General features: G+C 51.9%; 1 protein-coding gene across 2 annotated transcripts; it reads left to right on the forward strand.

Annotated features, from left to right (window-relative positions):
• The first annotated feature begins 612 nt into the window (after positions 1–612).
• MAP1LC3A (microtubule associated protein 1 light chain 3 alpha) lies at positions 613–17,710 on the forward strand. 2 transcript variants are annotated; one of them, XM_056507180.1, is made up of 4 exons: positions 613–743; positions 10,393–10,448; positions 15,928–16,034; positions 16,552–17,710. In XM_056507180.1, exons 1-4 carry the CDS (start codon positions 704–706, stop codon positions 16,712–16,714), a joined length of 366 nt encoding a protein of 121 aa, XP_056363155.1. In that variant the 5' UTR covers positions 613–703; the 3' UTR covers positions 16,715–17,710. The 2 variants fall into 2 exon arrangements, with proteins under 2 accessions (XP_056363155.1, XP_056363154.1); XM_056507179.1 differs by lacking the exon at positions 613–743 and adding an exon at positions 962–1,220.
• The last annotated feature ends 987 nt before the right edge of the window (positions 17,711–18,697 follow it).

The following is an 18,697-nucleotide window of genomic DNA, read 5'->3' on the forward strand; positions in this document are numbered from 1 at the left end:
CCAGAGTCATGGACACGTCTGTCCTTTGAGCACCTCTGGAAATCCCAGCCCAGGTGTACTTCTGCTGCCTTAGAATAGGCCCTCAGGTGCTCTGCTCCATCAGCACTGGAGAATTGCTCCTGTTTTGGGTCATGTCTGAATAAACCACTATGTCCCGTGGGGAAATGAGGGTGCTCTGCCATGGTGTTCCATGAACGGCTGTTGTCATGGGGAAAGAGCTGCTCTCTCTTCTGTTGGGACTTATAAAAAAGAGAGGGGCAGATAGCAATAGGACAAGAGGGAATGGCTAGTCTGAAGACTAAGAGAGGTGAGTTTCGATTGGACATTGGAAAGGAATTCTTCCCTGTGAGGGTGCCCAGAGGAGCCCCTGCCTCCCTGCAGGTGTCCAAGGTCGGGTCGGACGGGACTTGGGTCAGGGCTGCGGAGCAGGCTGGGCTGGCGGAATGTTCCCGTGTCCGTGTCCGTGCCCGTGTCCGTGTCCGTGCCCGTGCAGGGGTGGCACGGGCGGGGTGACGGTCCCTCCCCGCGCGAACCGTGCGGGGCTCCGGGATCCCGGCGGGGGCGGGGCCCGGGCCCGGGGTGGGCGGGGCGCCGGGCGGGCCAAGCCACGCCCCCCGGCGGGGCCGGTGACGTCACCGCGCTCCGCCGCAGGCCCAGCGCAGACGGAGCCGCCCGGTGCCGGTGCCGTGCCGGTCTCGCCGCGATGCCCTCGGACCGGCCCTTCAAGCAGCGCCGCACCTTCGGTGAGCCGGGGCTGGCCGGGAGCGGCGGCGCGGGAGGGAAGGACGTGGGGATCTGCCGTGCGCCGTCCCCGCCGTGCTGCCCTGCGGGGCGGCCCCGCCCGGGCCGGGCTCGGCCGCCGCGGGTCCCGCCGGGCGCGGCCGCGGAGCAGCGGGGCCCGGGCCCGGGCGGCGCCGCGCGGTGATGTCATCCCGGGGGGCCGCGCCCTCCCCGCTGTGCCGCCGCTGTGCACCGGGGTCGGTGCGGGCCCGAGGGGCCGTGGGCTGCCCGGGGCCGGGGTGGTGGCCGGGTGTCCCTCTGACTGTCAGAGCACAAGGACCTGCCCAGAAATCGCCTTCCGCGCTCCCCGTTCCGTCAGCGTCAGGGCGGCTGTTGTTCCAGGATGCCGCACGCCCTCTGCGATGGCTGTGGGGACCTGGAGGAGTCAGTGCTCGCATCCTCCCCTTTTGTCAAAGGTGCGCGGTGGGGAGGCTCAGTAGGTGAGGAGGTGACTGTGGAAAGGCCCAGATTTAATCTCCAGACCCGATAGTGGAATCCGAGGAAACATCCACTGCTGTGTCTCTTCACTTTGCCAGCCGGTGCAGGGAGTGGTGCGTTTCTGGCAGGTTAAATTCCTGGGGAGGGGCTAACAGTTGAGCTTTACTGGCTGTGTAATGCTGAAATTGGTGTTTTCATGCCTAAAACCCCTCATATTGTGCCAAAGACTGTCCAAACGCAGGTGAGGGCATTTCCTACACGAGTTTTAAAATTAGAGCTTTTGCTTGCTGAAAACTGCTGTTCCAGCCCCTTGCTGCTCTCTTGGAAACTGTAAATATTTGATATTTTATTGGCACAACCCTTCTGGCCTTGAATGCTTACCCAGCCCTCCTCTGCCACAGGACTGAGCCAAGAGAACACGCACAAACAAGAACCAGCCGAAGCCTGGGAGCTTGGGATCCCCGCTGTGTTCTCCTAAGCTGTGTATTAAAACCAGTAAAGTCCTAAATCAGCCCCTTAGTAACTCCCTACTGTTAAACTGGTGAGAATCAGCTTATTATGGTCAAGAGGAGACTGGTTCGCCTTTGTGGGTTGCTCAGACTTTGTGTGAGCCAAAAGGAAAACAAAATCTGAGGCTCAGAGTAGTTGAAAGAAAGCAGGATTAAAATAGCCCAAGAGGGACAGAGGGGGGTGAGGGAGTGTGGTGCTGTCAACTGCCAAGTGCTCCTTGTTTCTCTGCACTTTCCTCTGCCCTTTTGCTCTCTCAGCTGACAGGGCTGCAGAGCTGAGCCAGGAGGAGGGGAGGAGGAGGTGGCCTGGCAGCCCCCACAGTTGCTTTGGATCAGGGCTGGAATTACTCTGTTGGAGAAAGTAAATACAGCTTGTTTTTGTCTTCGAATATTACACAACAGGAGCAGGAAGCGATTGTTTACAATGCAGTTGGAGAGGGCTGGTGGAAAACATTTCCAGCGATTCTGTACCTTCAGAATGGCTTAATTTTTAAGGCTTCAAAACTTTACAGAGATGGAACAGTTCCAAAAAAGCAGCAAAAAGGCAGAGTGGTGGTTTACAAAGGACACCCAAGCTCCAGTTTATGGCAAGTGGCTGCTTTATATCTTGGTCTGCTGCTCCTCAGTGAAGATTCTGTTTTACTTAGTGCTTGTGTTCCTCCTCCTTGTATTTTTCTAATTTTTCTGTGAATTTCTTATGTTTGTTCATCTGCTTGGTCTTGGGTCTCTCCCGAGTAAAATTTCCCGATTTCTTTTCATCATTGTTGAGGACTTGAGAAGGGGACTGACTGGGAAACACTAAGGCTTTGGTCCAAGGTGTGTGTAAAGCATGAAGCAGTGACTCCTCCTATTATCTGAGGTGAGCTCAGGTGAGCTCTGTGAGCAGGTCCTTGGCAGCAGAACATCCTTGCTGGGGGTGCAGGGGGGGAAATGTGGCAGCACCCTCTGCATCCATGTGCTGAATGCAGAGGCTGAGGCGTGTTCAGATCTGTTGCAGGAGTCCAAAACAATTCCCAGAACAAAGCTGTGGTCTGTGTCAGAGGAACAGGCTGTCCTGGCAGTAGTGAGAGCATGCAGCAGCCTGATGACACCGCTGCACTTCCCGAGGGAACACGAGTCCTTGGGAGCATTGTCCCACTGCTCCTGAAGTGGGGGTTGCACTGGGCTGGCAGCAGGTGCCAGCTGTGTTTCAGTGCAGCACAGAACCCGTGTGGTGACAGACACGGGCCTGATCCTGGGCTGGTGATCAGAGCTCCTCGGTCCTGCCGAAGCAGAGGCAGGAGCACACCTGTACACACGTGTGTCCTGTGCCTCAGCTGGAGCCCCTGGCTTGCTGACAGACACAGAGCATTGACCTTGGCCTCTGGATGGAGTGCTCCCATCCTGGGTTCCATCCTCTGGGAGATCTGCCTTTGGTTGTGGAAGCCTCTCCCCTTCAGAGGAAAGGCAGTGGTGGGTGTGGAGTGAATCCTCTGGTGGCTCTGGGGAACAGTGTGAGCCAGCTGTGCCTGTACCCATTGAGAGATCAGGAGTGGCTGATTTGTCTGCTTCACACAATCCTGTGCTTGTCACAGCAGTTTTGCATGTTGGTGGCCTTGAAGACCATCTGGATACTGATATGGGGTCAGTCCATCAGCCCACACTGGTCCTTGGCTGGTCCCCAGGGTGTCTGTGCTCTGGCAGTTGTGCTTTGAGAAACGAGATTCCTTGAGAGGAGGATGCTGCTCCAAGCTGCTGCTTAGCTGCCTGTACCTGGGATTAATTGCTGAAGACATTCTGTGACTTGACTGGATGTGAGGGGAATTATCAGCGCTGAAGAACTCAACAGGTTTCCAGAACAAATGGCAGCCTGACATGTAGACCACAGATTTTGATTTTTTTTAATTTTTATTGTTTTATATAACACAAGGTCCTGACTGGCAGCCAGGAATAAAAAAACCTGTGTGGTTAATTCTTTTTTTTTTTTTTCTCCCCACTATAAAAACTTCAGGTCTTCCTTTGAGTCAGAAGAGTGGAGACTGGTGAATCCAGGGGCTGGCAGGCCGGCAGGCCTTTGCTGCCTCTGTCATCAGGTAGCCATGAGCTGTGGATAAGCCATGTCCCTTGGCTTTGGTGTTCCTTCTGTGGTCAGTCTGAGCAGGGATCACAGCCAGGAGAGTCACCTGGGAGGTGGCACAGTGTGTCACTGGCTCGTGTGACATTCTGTGGTTGACTGGCAGTGTGTGAACACTACCAGCTCTGTCATGCTGTTGTTTGCTGCCTTTTGTCCTCAGAAGGTGTTTTAAGGCTGTGAGAGAAAATGCAGGAATGAATTCAAAACTCTGGTGTGTGGCCCGTGTCCCCAAAGCATTTGTGCATGTCCAGGCCTGTTTGTGCACAAGCAGCAGTGACCTGTGCTGGCCAAAGGCTCTTGGTGCAGGCAGGTGCACAGTGGGCTGCACAAAAATACAGTCCTGCCAGCAGTGCCAGGTCTTTCCTTGAGTAGTTTGAAGTGTACTGAGCAGTTCTGAGAAATCTGAGTATGTTCCTGCTGTTTTGGAGGATCTGGATGGGAAGGCTGTCCAGGTGGAAGGTCGCTCAGCAGGCAGAGGGAAGCCCTGCCACAGCAGCCTCCCCATGGCTTGTACAGAGGGAACTCGCTGTTCCTTTACCAAGGATAGTGAAACTGTGGTTAAATGTTGGACACAAAACCAGTTCCTTATCTGAAACTGTGATGTAAATACTCAGTTTGCCATCCTGACATGACGCAGCAGGTGCTGCCTGTTTGCCCTCGTGCTCAGGGGGTGCAGTGAGTTCTGAGGTGTTTGGATGATGGGGTCCAGTGCTCATCCAGTGCCCCTGCGTGGCCCATGGCAGGGGTGGATCACAGAATCCCAGAATGGTTTTGTTTAGAAGGGGCCTTAAAGTCCATCTCATTCCACCCCCTGCTGTGGGCAGGGACACCTTCCACTATCCCAGGTTGTTCCAAGCCTGGCCTTGGACACTTCCAGGGATTCAGGGGCAGCCACAGCTTCTCTCGATGACCTGTGCCAGAGCCTCACAATCTTTACAGGGAAGAATTCCTTCCCAATATCCCATCTGACCTTGCCCTCTGTCACTTTAATGCCATTCCCCCTTGGGGAATGTCACTCTAATGGTACTGTACAACCAGAGGACAAGTGTCTGACATGTATTTACAGTTCACAGTTGTGGTGTGGCTCTGCTTGATCATGAGCTGAGCCTTTACCATGATTTGCCAGATGCAAATGCTCATTCCTAGAGCCAGGCTCAAAATCATTCTCCTGTTACATTTTTAAACTGCTAAGAAAAATGGAGGTGTTTCCTCTTTGTGTTTTAAAATCCATTTTCAAGCTCTATTCTGGAGCTAGGAATATTGGGAACTTTTGTAAATTAATAAGGCTGCTGAGATCCTTCTGCAGTCACAGGGCCCCAAGAACCTGGCATTCAGAAATCCTCCTAGACACTGCACATTTGGTATTGCAGCTATAGTGATGGGATGGAGAGTCAGGAAGACAGAGCATTCACTGCTTCATGTTCATGTTGGTAATACCTTCCATGGACAGTGGAGCTTCAGGCTCACCCTTCCATGCTGCAGAGACGTGTTTTCTATCAGTTCAAAGCTTTTGGGTTCAGAGCAGTTTGGTCTAGAGTCATTTGCCCTGTGCAGAGCACCCAGTGTTGCAGACAGACAATTGAATAAACCTGACAGTCAGAAGCACTGTCAGGGCTCTGCAGTGCTGCTGTCCTGTGTAGCCTGGGACAAGCACTTTTTGGGATGCTGAGGACACCTGCCCTGGGCACATCCTCTTTCCTTCCTGGACGTTGGAGTCTCCTTTTGGAGCCCAGCACCACTGGCCTGAGAAGGAGCACGGGGCGAGGACAGGTCAGGTCAGGTGCTGGATGAGCCATGACACATCCCCAGAGGTGTTTCCTGGTGGTTAGAGGTGTCTGGCCTTAGGGTGGTGTGATATTACAGAAATAGTAATTGATGTTCATCTGGAATGACCTGCACAACTGGCCTGTGTCTCCAGCACTTGCCAGCTCATCCCACACACATCCTGATTTCAAACCATCCAATTCCTCCTCTCCTGGCAGAAAATATCTTGGAAAGAAGTCCGTGCTCTAGCAGCACTCTGCCCTGGGACTGACCACAGCAGCTTCTTGAAGAAACATGTTCATTTTTGCATCTGCATTAAATCTTAGGCAGATCCCTCTCCAGGCTGGCTGGCAGGGTGTGGTGTGGATGGCAGGGAGAAGCCACAGGGCTGTGCTGGAGGTGCCAGGGATGTCTGTACACTCTGGAGCTGTGGGACACAGGGACAGGCAGTGGCTCATGGCTGTGTTTCTGGTCTGTGCTTTGCTCTCCACACAGCCCTTGCTCAGCTCAGGAGCTGTTTATCTGGTAGCATGCTGATGACCTTTCCAGGTGGTATTTGTTCTTACTGGTGTTTTCCTAACAGCATTCCTGCTGGTCACAGGCAGCAGGGCCTCTCCCTGTTGTCCATCTGCTGCCCTGGGGTAGCTCCAGTGCCTCAGCAGTGCTTGTCTACAGTCTCCTGAAGGATGGTGCCCCTTATGCAACGGCACTGTTGGAAGACTTGCCATGTGTTTTCCTTCTGTCCCACCATCTGTATCTTTTGTCTGCTGAGGCTCTTTTGCATCCAGGACTGTCCTTTCATCCTGTGCCTGCACAGCGCCCAGCACAGCAGGGACCTGGCTCCTGTGGCCAGGGTTCCTGGGCACTGCTGATAAAAAAGGTTAATGTTTGCAAAGTGTGGCTTAAAATTTTCCACTGTTGTCCTCAACTGCCATAATTATCTCATCCTGCATTGCCATGGGATACACTGTGTGCTCGCATCTTTTGGAGCACAGCTTGGGAAGGACCTCAGTCAAGAAGACAGCCAAGATTCTGGTGTTTTGGGCAATTGGCAAGCTTTGCTGTTGGTACTTAACGGTTGAAACAGCAGTTGGAGGAGAAAGAGGCAATTTCCTGGCATATGCAATGCTACAAAAATACTCCTATCTTTCAATAGGCCCTGGCAGAGAAGTTTCCCTGGGAATAACCAATAAAATTGTGTGGATTTTGTCTTGCTGCCATCTTGAGATCTGACATCCTGGCTCTGGAGAGAAGTCTGTCTTCCTTCATGGCAGAGATGTGATGCCCAGAGCTGGAGCAGGGGTGGGGCTTTTCCCTCTTTGCTCAGGCTGGAGCCCCTGAGCTGCTGCAGTCAGGTGTGGTGTTCTGCTTCCCTGGCAGCAAGGAGGGACCAGAGGAGAGCATGGGTAGGGACAGGGCTGTGTGAACAGCTCTGGCTTGCTCTGCTCACTGGCTAAGGATTAGGTGTAGCCAAGTGCTGCAGGAAAGGGGAAGTCTCAACTTGGGCACAGTTTGAGCTGCAGGTGGAGAACAAAGCTTGTAAGATCAAACCTGTTGTGTATGAAATGTGAGTGTGCAAACACTGCTGGTGCTGGAGTGGGGGGATCCTGCCTGTCCTCAGCACCAAGGGAGCTTGGCTGCTGTGCTGGCACCTCCAGCCAGGTTTCTCTGAAGTGCCCTTTAACGGTTTTCTCTCTGTTCCTGTGACTTAGATTAGGCTGTACAGGCACTAAATTAAGGCTGGTATTTATAGCCCTTCTTGCTGTGTGATGTTGATGCTTTCATGAGTCATAGGCTCAACCTCTTGCTCCCACCCCAGGCTGAGGAGGGTGTGGGTGACCATCACTATCTCTTGCTGAAGATCTCTTGTGCCCGAGCTCATGTGTGCACAGAAATCATCAGGGATTGATGCAGCTTTTCCTGATTGCCAAGCCTGCTTCTTTGGCTCTCCAAGTCTGGGATGGGACAGAGTGTGCTCTTTACCAGTGCTTCAGGTATCCTGGAAACTTCTGCCTGTATATTCAGGAACCTGAGCACCTTAGGTGGGATTGCTCCCAGCTGCCTTCCCAAATGAAGTTTCTGAAGTGAGCAGTTCCAGGCAGAGGAAGTGGTGCAGTGCTTGAGGTGTTTGTCATTGCAATCCATGGAGCTGCTGGAGGGATCCAGCAGCCCCTGGAGTAAAGCAGCACCTGCTGCCATTCCACTGTAGTGACCTGCTGTCCAGAGGGAGCAGGTCCTGGGCATGTGGCAGATTTTAAAGGGTGGGACAGGAGAGCTTCCACTGGCCCAGCAGACTTGAGGGCAGCTGAGAGCTCTGTCACTGGTGTCTCATGCCCTTGGTTCCTCCTGGGCATGGAGTCAGCAAACCTGGAAGGAGCTTTCTGCAGCAGCCACCTCTGTTGAAGGCACCCTGTCTGCTCCCCTTGGGGGACAAAGGACTGGTCCCAGGGATGGAATCCTGAGGCACTGATGTGCAGCTGCAGTAATGATGCACCCTTTTCCTCTCTGTGTGGCATCTTTTTCAGTGTAATGGGCAGGAGGCACCTGTGTAAATAAGGTGGTGATGGCTTGTGCCATCTCCTTGTGCTCTAGCTGGTGATGCTTCCAGGGAGCAGGAAGGGATGTCTGGCGTGTGGCTGCCTTTTGGCACACACAGCCTGGGCTAGCTGGATACTCCAAGGTTATCTTCATTTACTAGCCATGATAACGTGCCTTCAGCAAATTCCTTTTCTGACCCTTCTCACAATTACCTACGTTGTTCAGGCTTCCTGTGCAAACAGTCCTGTGACCTTACAGGGCAGCACATGGTGTTTAGGCAGCTCATTGACACGGCCATCTGATGGTAGGGAGAGAGAAGCAGCCTAGGGTGAACACTGGAGCCTGAATGACTGGCCAGACCTGAAGACACAGCTCTGCAGGCTCTGTTAACACCCAGAAGTCTGAGCTGGCTGCAGTCAAGCTGCTGGAATTTCCATGGTGATCAGCATCATCCAGTTGAGCCCTGGATCTCCAGCCTTTTGGATGCTTCATCCTGGATACACGTGAACATGTGGGAATGGGGCTCTGTGGGACAGGGCAGCTGCTTCTGCTCCAGCTGAGTGGTGTGGGCTGGGTGCTGCTGGCGCTGTGTCCTTCACCATCCCCAGGGAGGTGTCTCTGTACCAGTGTCACGTGTGGTGCTGATGTCTCTGTGACTGCCTGGCTGATTGGTACCTCAGGGGAAAATTGTCTGTATTACAAGGATGACTCTGGATCCCTGGATTGGATGAAAAGGAAACATGAGAAGCTGCATCTTCAGTCATAAAACCCAAAACAAATATGCCTGAATTTTTCGTGAAATCCAAATAATCTTGCTCTGTGTTGATCACCTATGCAGTCCTACAGGATAAAAGGTCTAAGAATTCCTAGCAGAGCAATATTTTCCTCTCAGAGGAGTTAGCAATGGTGCTCAAAACTTTCAATGATCTGGTGATATTGTAGTCTTGGGGCTTTTAAAGACACTCCAGTTTCTTCCCAAAGTCATACCTAGCCAAATTCAACATACAAGCAATAAGGTTTTGTTGAGTGCTCAGAGGAGAAATTCTTGGTGTTCCTGAGGAGAAAACACTCAAATACATGCATTTATCCTGCCCTCCATTATCCCAGTGGGTCATGAGGAGCTGGGGCTGTGTGAGCTGATGAGGGGAGTCAGGCTGGATCTGGTGCTGTGCTGTGTGTGGCAGGATGATCCGTGACAGATCCTGCAATACCTAGATCTCTTTTATAGGCAGTGCTTAGTCACTGACCTTCACCCACTGGCTTAGTTTCTGAGCATTTCAGATGGGCCATGGTAGGCTATGAAGCACTTCCCAGAGGAGTGGCAGTTCCAGGAGTGCAGGTCCATGGTGTCCCAGGGAGAGCATGCACAGAGCTCTGCCTGGCTCTGGTACTGCTTTTTTCTCTGCTTTCTCCTGCTTTGGGTTGTGGAAAGCAGAGAGCCCTCTGGTAAAGCAGTGAGGGGTATGGGAATTGTGTAAACTGGAAGAGTACATGTTTTGTGTGCTGCCTGTTGTGTGTGTCAATAAATATCAACTCTGCAGGAAAATGGAATAGAAATAGAAAGTGTGAGAACAACTGCAGGAAAAGTCTTTCTGTATGTGGGTCATCTCCTTGCTTAAGGTTTTCTTCCTGCATCCAAGCCTAGAAATACTTTCTGTCAGGCCAAGAGCTGTTGTAGCTACTCTGTAGATATGTGCTAGGGAAGGAGGTCTCCTTGGCGAGGTGCAGCTCTTGTGAAACCAGGCACTGTGCCAGAGAGTGCTTGGAAGTGCACATGACAGGCAGAAGGAAATGGCTAAAACCCAGCCCAGCTGGAGAATTGTCTCCCTGGAGGAAGCATCCAGGAGACACCAAGAGCCTGAACTTGCAGAGTGCAGCCCCTGAGGCTGTGCTGCTGCCCTGCTCCCATTGCCAGGAGCTGCATTTGCTTAGGGTGGATTTCAGTTAGTTTTGTTATCTTCTTGGTGTCCCTTCACTCTCCTGATTTCCAGGTGTGCTGCCCAGTTTTACCAGCCAGAGTGTCCCAGCCTGGGGGTGGTTGGGGCAGTAGGAGGCCAGGAGCAGTTGGTCATTGGAGCTGGCATCGGGCAGACCATGCTCAGAAAAGGCCTGGTGAGCAGAGGGTGCATTCCTTGGGAAATGTCCCTCTCTCTGGGTCAGGCTGTGGCTTGCAGGGTGGGTACCTCAGTTCTGCCTGCCCTACCACACACAGGTGTTTGTAACTTCATTTCTTTGCTTGTTTCTCCCCAGCGGATCGTTGTAAAGAAGTGCAGCAGATCCGAGAGCAGCATCCAAACAAAATCCCGGTAAGCGATTGTTCACTCTCCTGTGTCAGACTTTGTTCTCTGGACCCCTCTGTGCTCCTGGCTGGCCTCCATGGAGCTTTGCTCCCTGGAATGAACACAAGATAGTCCCCATAAGCCTCCAGTGTCTCGTATGTGGCAGCTGCTCGATAGCAGACATGTTTTCTGCAGTGCAAAGGACAGTCTGGCTCTAAAGCTCCGTGCTGCCCTGGGGGCAGGGGACTGATTTGATCTCAAATCTATTTTCAAGGTAGTGCAGTAGGAGAAAACTCTAAAATGGCTTTTCTTTTGGCTGTAGTAGCTACCTGACTTTTCCTGGATAACCTGGTAAAGATTTCTCTCTGCCCTGAGAAAGATGTGTGAGCTGATCTTTGCTGCATTGAAAGCACAGAGTCTCCCTTAGGATCATTCATACCTGTTCTGTGCTTTCCCAGCACCTGCGGTTGACAGGCACAGGTGGGACACTGTGGACTTGCAGTTCTTCCTGCCCATGTCACATCTAATATGCTGAATTGCTCTTTGGCTGTGAGTGTGCTTTTGAGTTCCACCTGAGTATTCAGTTCTCATTCTGAGAAGATGGAGACTTAGAGGAACATCCCACCCCTAGAAGTGTTCAAGACCAGGTTGGACAGGGCTTGGAGCAGCCTGGTCTAGTTGAAGGGGTCCCTGCTCACCTCTAAGGTCCCTTCCAACCCAAACCATTTCATGATTCTATGAAATTATGTGCTTGGGGCTTGCTCAACTTACTGTTTGCAATATCACAGCATCTATGCCTAAAAAGACAGGATTCCTAGTTCAGCTCCCTCTCAATGTTGAGTGAACATCAATCTTGTCTTAAAATTGTAGACTACCAATATTTGGCCTTCAAGACTGAATGTCTCAAACTGTTCTTGGTCCGTCTCAGTCCACTCCTGCCTCACTCCTGTTTTCTTTTTAGCACAGTGTCTTCTAGCCAGAAGAATTCTTTTTCCTCCTCTTCTCCCACCACCACTGTGGTATTCACGTGTTTGCAGCTCAGCAGAGCAGGGCCTGCCCCTCACAGCACCCTGGACCAGTACCCAGGTCAACACATTGGTCGACTTCTGCTTTTAATGTGGTTTTAAGGGCATTAGACTGGCTCTGCAATTCTCCAAAGTTGTGGCAGAGCTAATTGCAGTGCATTCAGGCTCTGGTAGTAAGGCCAGACTAGAAATAAGTTGGATATAAAATGCACACACGTACATGTATAAAGTGCCTGCACACAAATATGTGTTGCTTGGGGAATGGACAGAAGGAACCAGAGCTGTGCATCCACAGGCAGAGTTTTATGGCATTACTGAGACATGGTGGGAGAGCTCCCATGGCTGGAGTGCTCTTTGTGTTGGGGTCAACACCGCCATGCAAGTTTTGCTGGAGGGGTAAAAAGAATCAGGAGGTGAGAAGGGTTGTGAAGGACTTATGGTTGTGTCACTGGTGTCTCTAAAGACCCTGTTAGACCCCAGCACCAGTTTGGTGCTGTCTCTCTTGTCTCCCATGGCAGAGCTCCTGCAGGTTTCAGTGCTGGGCAGTGATCAGAGCCTGGTGCAGGAGGAGTGTGGTGTGGTCACTGTTGTGGGTCCAAGCTCTGCACACTCATTGCTGTAGGAAGGTCTTGGTGAACTGTGAAAAACAAGAGCTGTGTTTTCCAAGTGATCATGTCCCTGGAGAGGTGCTTGGAATTAGCAGAAGGGTTTGAGCCCACAGCCTGGGGGAGTTAGGGAGATCCAAGGTCACAGCCTTACTGCTGACAGAAACTACAGCAGCATCTGCTGCCCTCCTGCATCTCCAGTTTCCTTGGGCGAGTCCCTGCTGTTTTGAGAGGGGGCCAGGAGCATTTGCAGAGGGCATGGCCTGGCTGTGTGCCCACAGAAAGCATGTCTCTCCTGTTTCCATGAGTGTACTTGCAGGGAAAGCTGAGGAAGGGACTGATGTGGAGTTCTTCACTTGTTTCAAGAGAAGTCACATCCCAGGATGCCCCACTGGGCATAGGCAGGAGCCAGGTCCCCTGTCGGCCTCATGCCAGGACTCCTTTGCTGTCTCTGCCTTTCCCAGAGCTGCCTTCTCTGGTAGGAAGTGCTGAGCACAGGCACATGCAGCTCTTGCTGAGAGGATGAGATGGTTGTGTAGGCAGTAGGTGCTGCTCATGCTCATGCTCAGCTCTCTTGGGAGGAAATCGCCAGCTGCTCCTCACAGTGCAGTTCCTCTTTGGGCAGAGAACTTCCAGCCTTTCCACTGGAGCTCCCATCCACAGCCTCAATATTTGCTTTCAAAATAATCTTCTGAGCCTGGGCCCCCCGCACTGTCCCTGCCTGCTCTCAGCCCCAGGGATCCTTCTGAAGATGACTGAACCCTCAGAGAGTCTGAAATTGCTGGGCAGCAGCTTGTGCTGGGCAGCAGCAGGAGCAAACCATTTCCCAAAAGCCCTGCAGTGCTAAATTCAGGCAGATCTGGTGAGTCATGGGCTGTAGAGGGGGCTGAGGGCAGGGCCTCCCCTCGTGCTGGTAGGGAGGGCTAAGGGGGTATTTGGGCTATGCAGAGTGGGCTCTGTTGGGCTCATCTGAGCACCCACAGAGGAGCAGGTGGGAGATCCCATATAATGCTCTGCCCTGGCACAGGGGTGGATGGAAACCCAAATTATGGACTCAGAGGAAGGGACAACCTTCTCTGAGTTCCTAGGATGGCTGTTCTGGGGAGTTGCAGATCCAGTGTCCGGTGCTGACATTGACTCTGGATGGGTCAACACCAGAGCACCTTTTTGACTGAGGGCTGCTGTGTCTGTTGCCACTAAAGGACCTGCACCCTGCTCTGTCAGAGGGGGACAGGAAGAGGCTGGTGCAGTCTGTGCTCGTGTGAGTGCTGTGTGTGTCTGTCAATCTCTGTGCCTGGCCATGGATGTCAGGGAGGTGTTACATACACACATTTGAGCCTCTGTGCCTGCTGGGAGTACATTCCCAGCCTCACTCCTGATTGGACCTTGCCTCTGTTGACCACCACATCTAGCCATATTCCCTACCAAACTGCCTTTCCATCTCTCCAGACTGGCCCCAGAGCAAAGGTTGTCCTTTGAACAAACACTGACCAAGCCCCCTTTGCAGCAGGACCAGGACTTCAGGCTCTGCCCTGTGTGTTTCCCCTCCCCACCTGTGGGACTCGCGGTTTCTGCAGAGATCTGTAGTGGTTTCCCTCTGCAAGAGCAGGTATCCCTTGCTGAGGAACCCCCTGGCTCAAGGCAGCACATGGAAGAGGCTGCGGGATGGGGGGTGGCTGTGTACACCCGCCCTGTGGCCACAGAGGTGTAACTTTAGCATTTGATCATGCTTTTCCCTCCAGAGCTAGACAAGAATGTTTTGTCCATTGGCCACCTGTTCTCATAGCTGAGTTACCCAAATAGCAGCTCATGTTCTGGGAACAGAAACTCTTGGAGTTCTTCTACGTGAGAGGCTCTGTGTTTGCTCAGGACACAAGGCAGCTGCTGCTCGAAGAGCCAGGACAGCCATTGCATCCCATTCTTGAATTAATGTACAGGTTTTTCTTCTTGGGATGGAGCTGGCTGGTAATGAGAGACACTGGCCTCTGGTCCTGCTCTTGTGAGAATGGGGCCATCATCCAGGTGCACAGGTAAAAGTGGATGCACAAACAGCTGCTGTGTAGATGCTCCTTTGTGCAAACCAAAGAGCTGAAGGGCCACTCTTGGCTGTGTGTTTCTGAGCAGCATCCTTGTATGGATGTTGTGAGTGCTCAGTCCCTCAAGACTACTCCTCTCCCCACAGCCAAAATACTCACTTGTCCTTGTAAGACTCAAGTTAAATGCAGTAGGCTGGTTCTGCTCATCTTGTCCTCCCTGTGCTTTCCTTGGAGGGATGAAGGGCCATTAACAGGTTAGTGGGGGATGTCCCAGTGCACGATTTAGTCTGTTGCAGAAAATGGTTCTTTAATCAGATGCTCCTTTGCAAAAGAAGCCAAAGGGGCAATACCTGGTGTTCATGTGCTGCTTGCTGAGACATTGGTTCTCCTAGGGTGAGATTTGTCTGGGGTGGGCTCTGCAGAGGCCGTTTTGGAGCTCCCAGCAAGGCACCCCACACCCCTCCCTCCTTCAGGAGCTGCCTGTAGCCTAGCCCTGTCAGATCAGCCCCACAGCCTGGGGGGCTCCTCAGCAGTCCCACTGCAGCTCACTGGTGACTCAGCAGTGTTCCAGCCAGGATGTCTGATCCACCTCTGGGGAGCGCTGACAGGAGTTCCACTGCTGCTGCTGCCAGAAGCTGATGTGTCAACAAGGGATCAAAGGAAGGGAAATCCATGTTCCCAGAGATTCCCTGGTTCTTCTGGCTCCACAGAGCCATCTCCTGGGGATCCACCTCTGCATGCTGCTCCATCCCTCTGCTGCCAAAAGCCATCTCGACTTTTTCAGAAAGGACCTGGGAAAATAAATTATGGCAGTTCTTTGCCTTACAGTGAAAAATAATGTTCAGTCTCAGGTGGGCTGATGAGTATCCAATAGTCTCTCTATGGGAAAACATCAGGTTGCTAAAGAGATGTGAGAGCATCACTGTAATGGGAACATATTAAGCTGTATATTCTTCTCTTATTTTCATTTTACTTAGAAGTGCATTCCCTAAGTGCCTGCCACTTTGTTTCTCAGAATACAAAAGATACCTTTCCAGGCTGGTTTAGAACAGCAATTGTAGCTGTCAGCAAACAGCTTCACAGAAGAAAATCATTAATTACAATAGCAGGAAAATCATCATTCAGTGATATCAGCTTTTCCACACAAAATGTCTGGCAGAGGAGGACGGGCTGGATGCAGGAGTGCCTGGGAAGCTCAGTGCACAGCTCGAGTGGTTCTGGGTTTCTGATCCTCGCTGGCTCCGCGTGTCTGACCGTTAACATAAGGAGCAGCACTGGTGAAATCCAAGCGCCCCCTTCCTGAAGGAATGCCTGAGTGGCTTCACTGGGACTTCTAAAAACTGCTTGCTTGGGAATATCCACAGCTCTTCCTGAGCAGGCAGAGGGATGCTGAATGGCAGCAGGGAGAAAGGGGGGAGGAAACTGCACCATGACCTGTCTGTAGCTCAAGCCAGCAACACCTGTGGGTTTGGTCAGTCTGAAAGTGATGTTAAAATACTTCACCTCCTCTTCAGATCTCCTGCGTGCCAGAGGACAAGAATCTGTCAGTCCAGGGGTGCCCACTGTTTTTCAGCCAGCCAGAGCACTTGGTGCTCTAGTTCATTGTTTTGAACACTCTTCATTGCCTGGCTTGGGCACAGGTTACTGATGAAAAGCCACCTGCCGCCAGCCTGGTGGTCACTGCTCATGTCCTTTTTTTTGCTTTGTTTCCTGTGAGTGAAGCAAAGTGAGACTTTACCTCAGCTTTTCTACCCATCCTAGTTGGATTTGTATTTGACCTTGGGATGAGTGTGTGGGGCAGCATGAACATGACTAATCCTACCCTTGACTTTCCCCCCAGGTCATCATTGAACGCTACAAAGGGGAGAAACAGCTGCCAGTGCTGGACAAGACCAAGTTCCTTGTCCCAGACCATGTCAACATGAGTGAATTGGTCAAAATAATCCGGTGAGTGGGGTGGCCTCAGCTGGCATGTTGAGAGCCTGTCCTCACCCACAGGCCACTCTCTGCAGGGTGGTGGGGTGAGAGTGAGCAGAAGCAGCTGTTGAGGGCAGGGGTGGAGACCTGGCAGCTGCAGCATCCTTGTGTGTGGTGCAGACTCTTGTGGGGGGCCAGGGGAGGGCAGGTTCTTAGCACCTCGTGAAGGGCTGGAGTCTCCCTCAAGGGGACACTCACGAGCAATGGAGGTGTCCCCATCCCCTTTTTTATTCTTCAGCTCAGAGGAGAAGGCCCCTCTGCTTTGCCCTTGCCAGTAGCACTTGGAGAGGGGGGCTTTGCAGAATCCAGGCTCAGGAGACCTTGGAGCCTCGAGCAGCTCAGCCGGACTCACGGATGCTGTGTCCTGAGTGGAGGAGTCCTGGCTGTGCAGGCCTGGTGCTAAGGGAATAGTGTTGCTGGGGAGGTGAGCTGGCTGTCAGGGCCCCCCAGGTGGGCTGACCCTGCCTTGCCTGGCTTTGCCCCACAGGCGCCGCTTGCAGCTGAATCCCACCCAGGCATTCTTCCTGCTGGTGAACCAGCACAGCATGGTCAGCGTGTCCACTCCCATCTCCGAGATCTACGAGCAGGAGAAGGATGAGGATGGCTTCCTCTACATGGTCTATGCTTCCCAGGAGACCTTTGGCTTCTGAGGGCTGCTGAGAGGTGGCACGTGGAGACAGATGAACTGTGGTACAGAGGCCCTTGGCCCCAGAAGACAACACAGCCAGAGGCTCACGAGAGGGGCTGTGCTGACCCCCTTCCTTCCCCTCCCTCCCTCCTCTCCCCATCACCCTGTCACCAAAGATGCTCGAGGCGTGTGTTGGACTCGCACAACCCTTCCCCTCTGTGTAGGTCAGTCCCACTCCCCCCAGGTGCCCACGCAGGTGTGTGACAGCCCCACCCAGCCGGGCCTGGCCCCTCCCTGTGTCCCTGCTCTGCTCTCGCTGTGCTGTGTGTGCTGTGCTGCTGCCAGACCCGCTGGGCCACCGTCACCCCAGCACAGGGAGAGCCACCTCTCCCCAGGCACTCATAAAGGGCAGGAGGTCTGCAGAAGCAGCTAACAGTTACCATTGCTTCCGAGTTTTAATTGATTTTAATTACACCCGTATCAGATTCTTGGTGCTACTGAGTAGATGTAGGCGTCTCTCTAGGACTGTGGATAATGTATATCCTTTAGATTTATTTTATTGGTTTGTTTGTTGGTTTGTTGTTTTTTTTTTTTTAGGGATAGATTGGAATGGGGAGAGGGGGAAACTTTCCTGTATTCTGTAGGTAAATAAATCAGGCTTCATTGCACTTTAAAGCATAGTAGATGTCAGAGTGGAATTTCTTTTAATTTATATAGGTTTGCCATCTATAGTGCTGCTCTTCTGTTGACAGTTGTACCTAGATTATCTTGTTTCTTTTTTTTTAATAAAATTGATTTCCCTTCTCTCTGTCTCCCCATTGCATGCAATTTTTCAGTCTCAGTGTGTCAAGGAGTTCACCGAAGGAATGTTCTGATTTATATTTGCTATGTTCCTGTCCCTGTTTCTCATGTATTATACCAAAAAAGTATAAGATAAAATCCCCCCCAGTTTAATCTATACAAAGGTATATATATATATATATATATAAATATATATATAAAATAAACATAAATTCAAGTTGTGTCTTGTAGGAATGTTCTGTTCCCATCTCATTTGTCCATGTTAATGTCTCTGGTATATCAAGTGTGATGTGTTTCCCATGTTCACTGGTGTGTGTGTACCTGCCCAGGCTTCTGAGCTGGATGATCCAAGCTGTGGAAGAGCAGCTGGTTGGGCCTGAGGGGCTGGGACAAAGGGGGAAGAGTAGTTTAGAGAACAGAGCACTGGATAGTGGCACAGGAAACATGCTTGTCCTTTCCCTACCTGTGTAGAGTCTCTTGTCCTTTGACTAAGCTCCTCCTCGGGGACAAAAACTTCAGGTGAGGCATTTGTAAAGTTTGTTTTTAAGGGAAGCTTTGAGCAGTGCAGGAAATCATGGCTCATCCTGAGCACTCCATCAGACTTTTCTGCAACCAAAGGCAGGGCTGATGGTCATTTGTCCAGTCAGTGTCTCCCTGATATTTGGCTCACTCAACTTCCTTTGCACTGCCCAGCAGAGAAGGGTTTAGGCACGAGTTTGCAAAATACTAGCACTGGAGTGGAACTATTATATTTTAATATAACTTCTTTGTAAACAGGGACTGGCCCACAGCAGCCAGACAGATAACCAAACCAAGGGCTTCAGCAAAAAGGTGATAAATAGAAAGGGGGTGGATTGTGGGAGATAAAAAAATGTTTTGCCTCAGCCGTTGTTTCAGCCATAAGAATGTACACTTATGTCACATAGGCAAAGATGGACCTAGCACAGGGCTGGGCCTTGTGAGCATGGGGCAAGAGGAAAAGGGGAGTGAACCAATGCTTGTCACTAGGGAGAGAAAGGAGACAGGAGAGGAGGTGTTAGAGCTCGGTAGATGGTTGATGGAAAGAATGCGAGTTATTGAGAACTCAGCCAGTAGAAAAGGGGACAAGGGCCCCCACAAGCTGGGGAAGGGCATAAAAGTGTGTGCATTTTAGGGGCAGGTGTGCCTCATCAGTGAGACACACCCAGCTCAGCTGACCCATTTG

Source organism: Oenanthe melanoleuca, chromosome 20, assembly GCF_029582105.1.
Source record: "Oenanthe melanoleuca isolate GR-GAL-2019-014 chromosome 20, OMel1.0, whole genome shotgun sequence".
NCBI lineage: Eukaryota > Metazoa > Chordata > Aves > Passeriformes > Muscicapidae > Oenanthe > Oenanthe melanoleuca.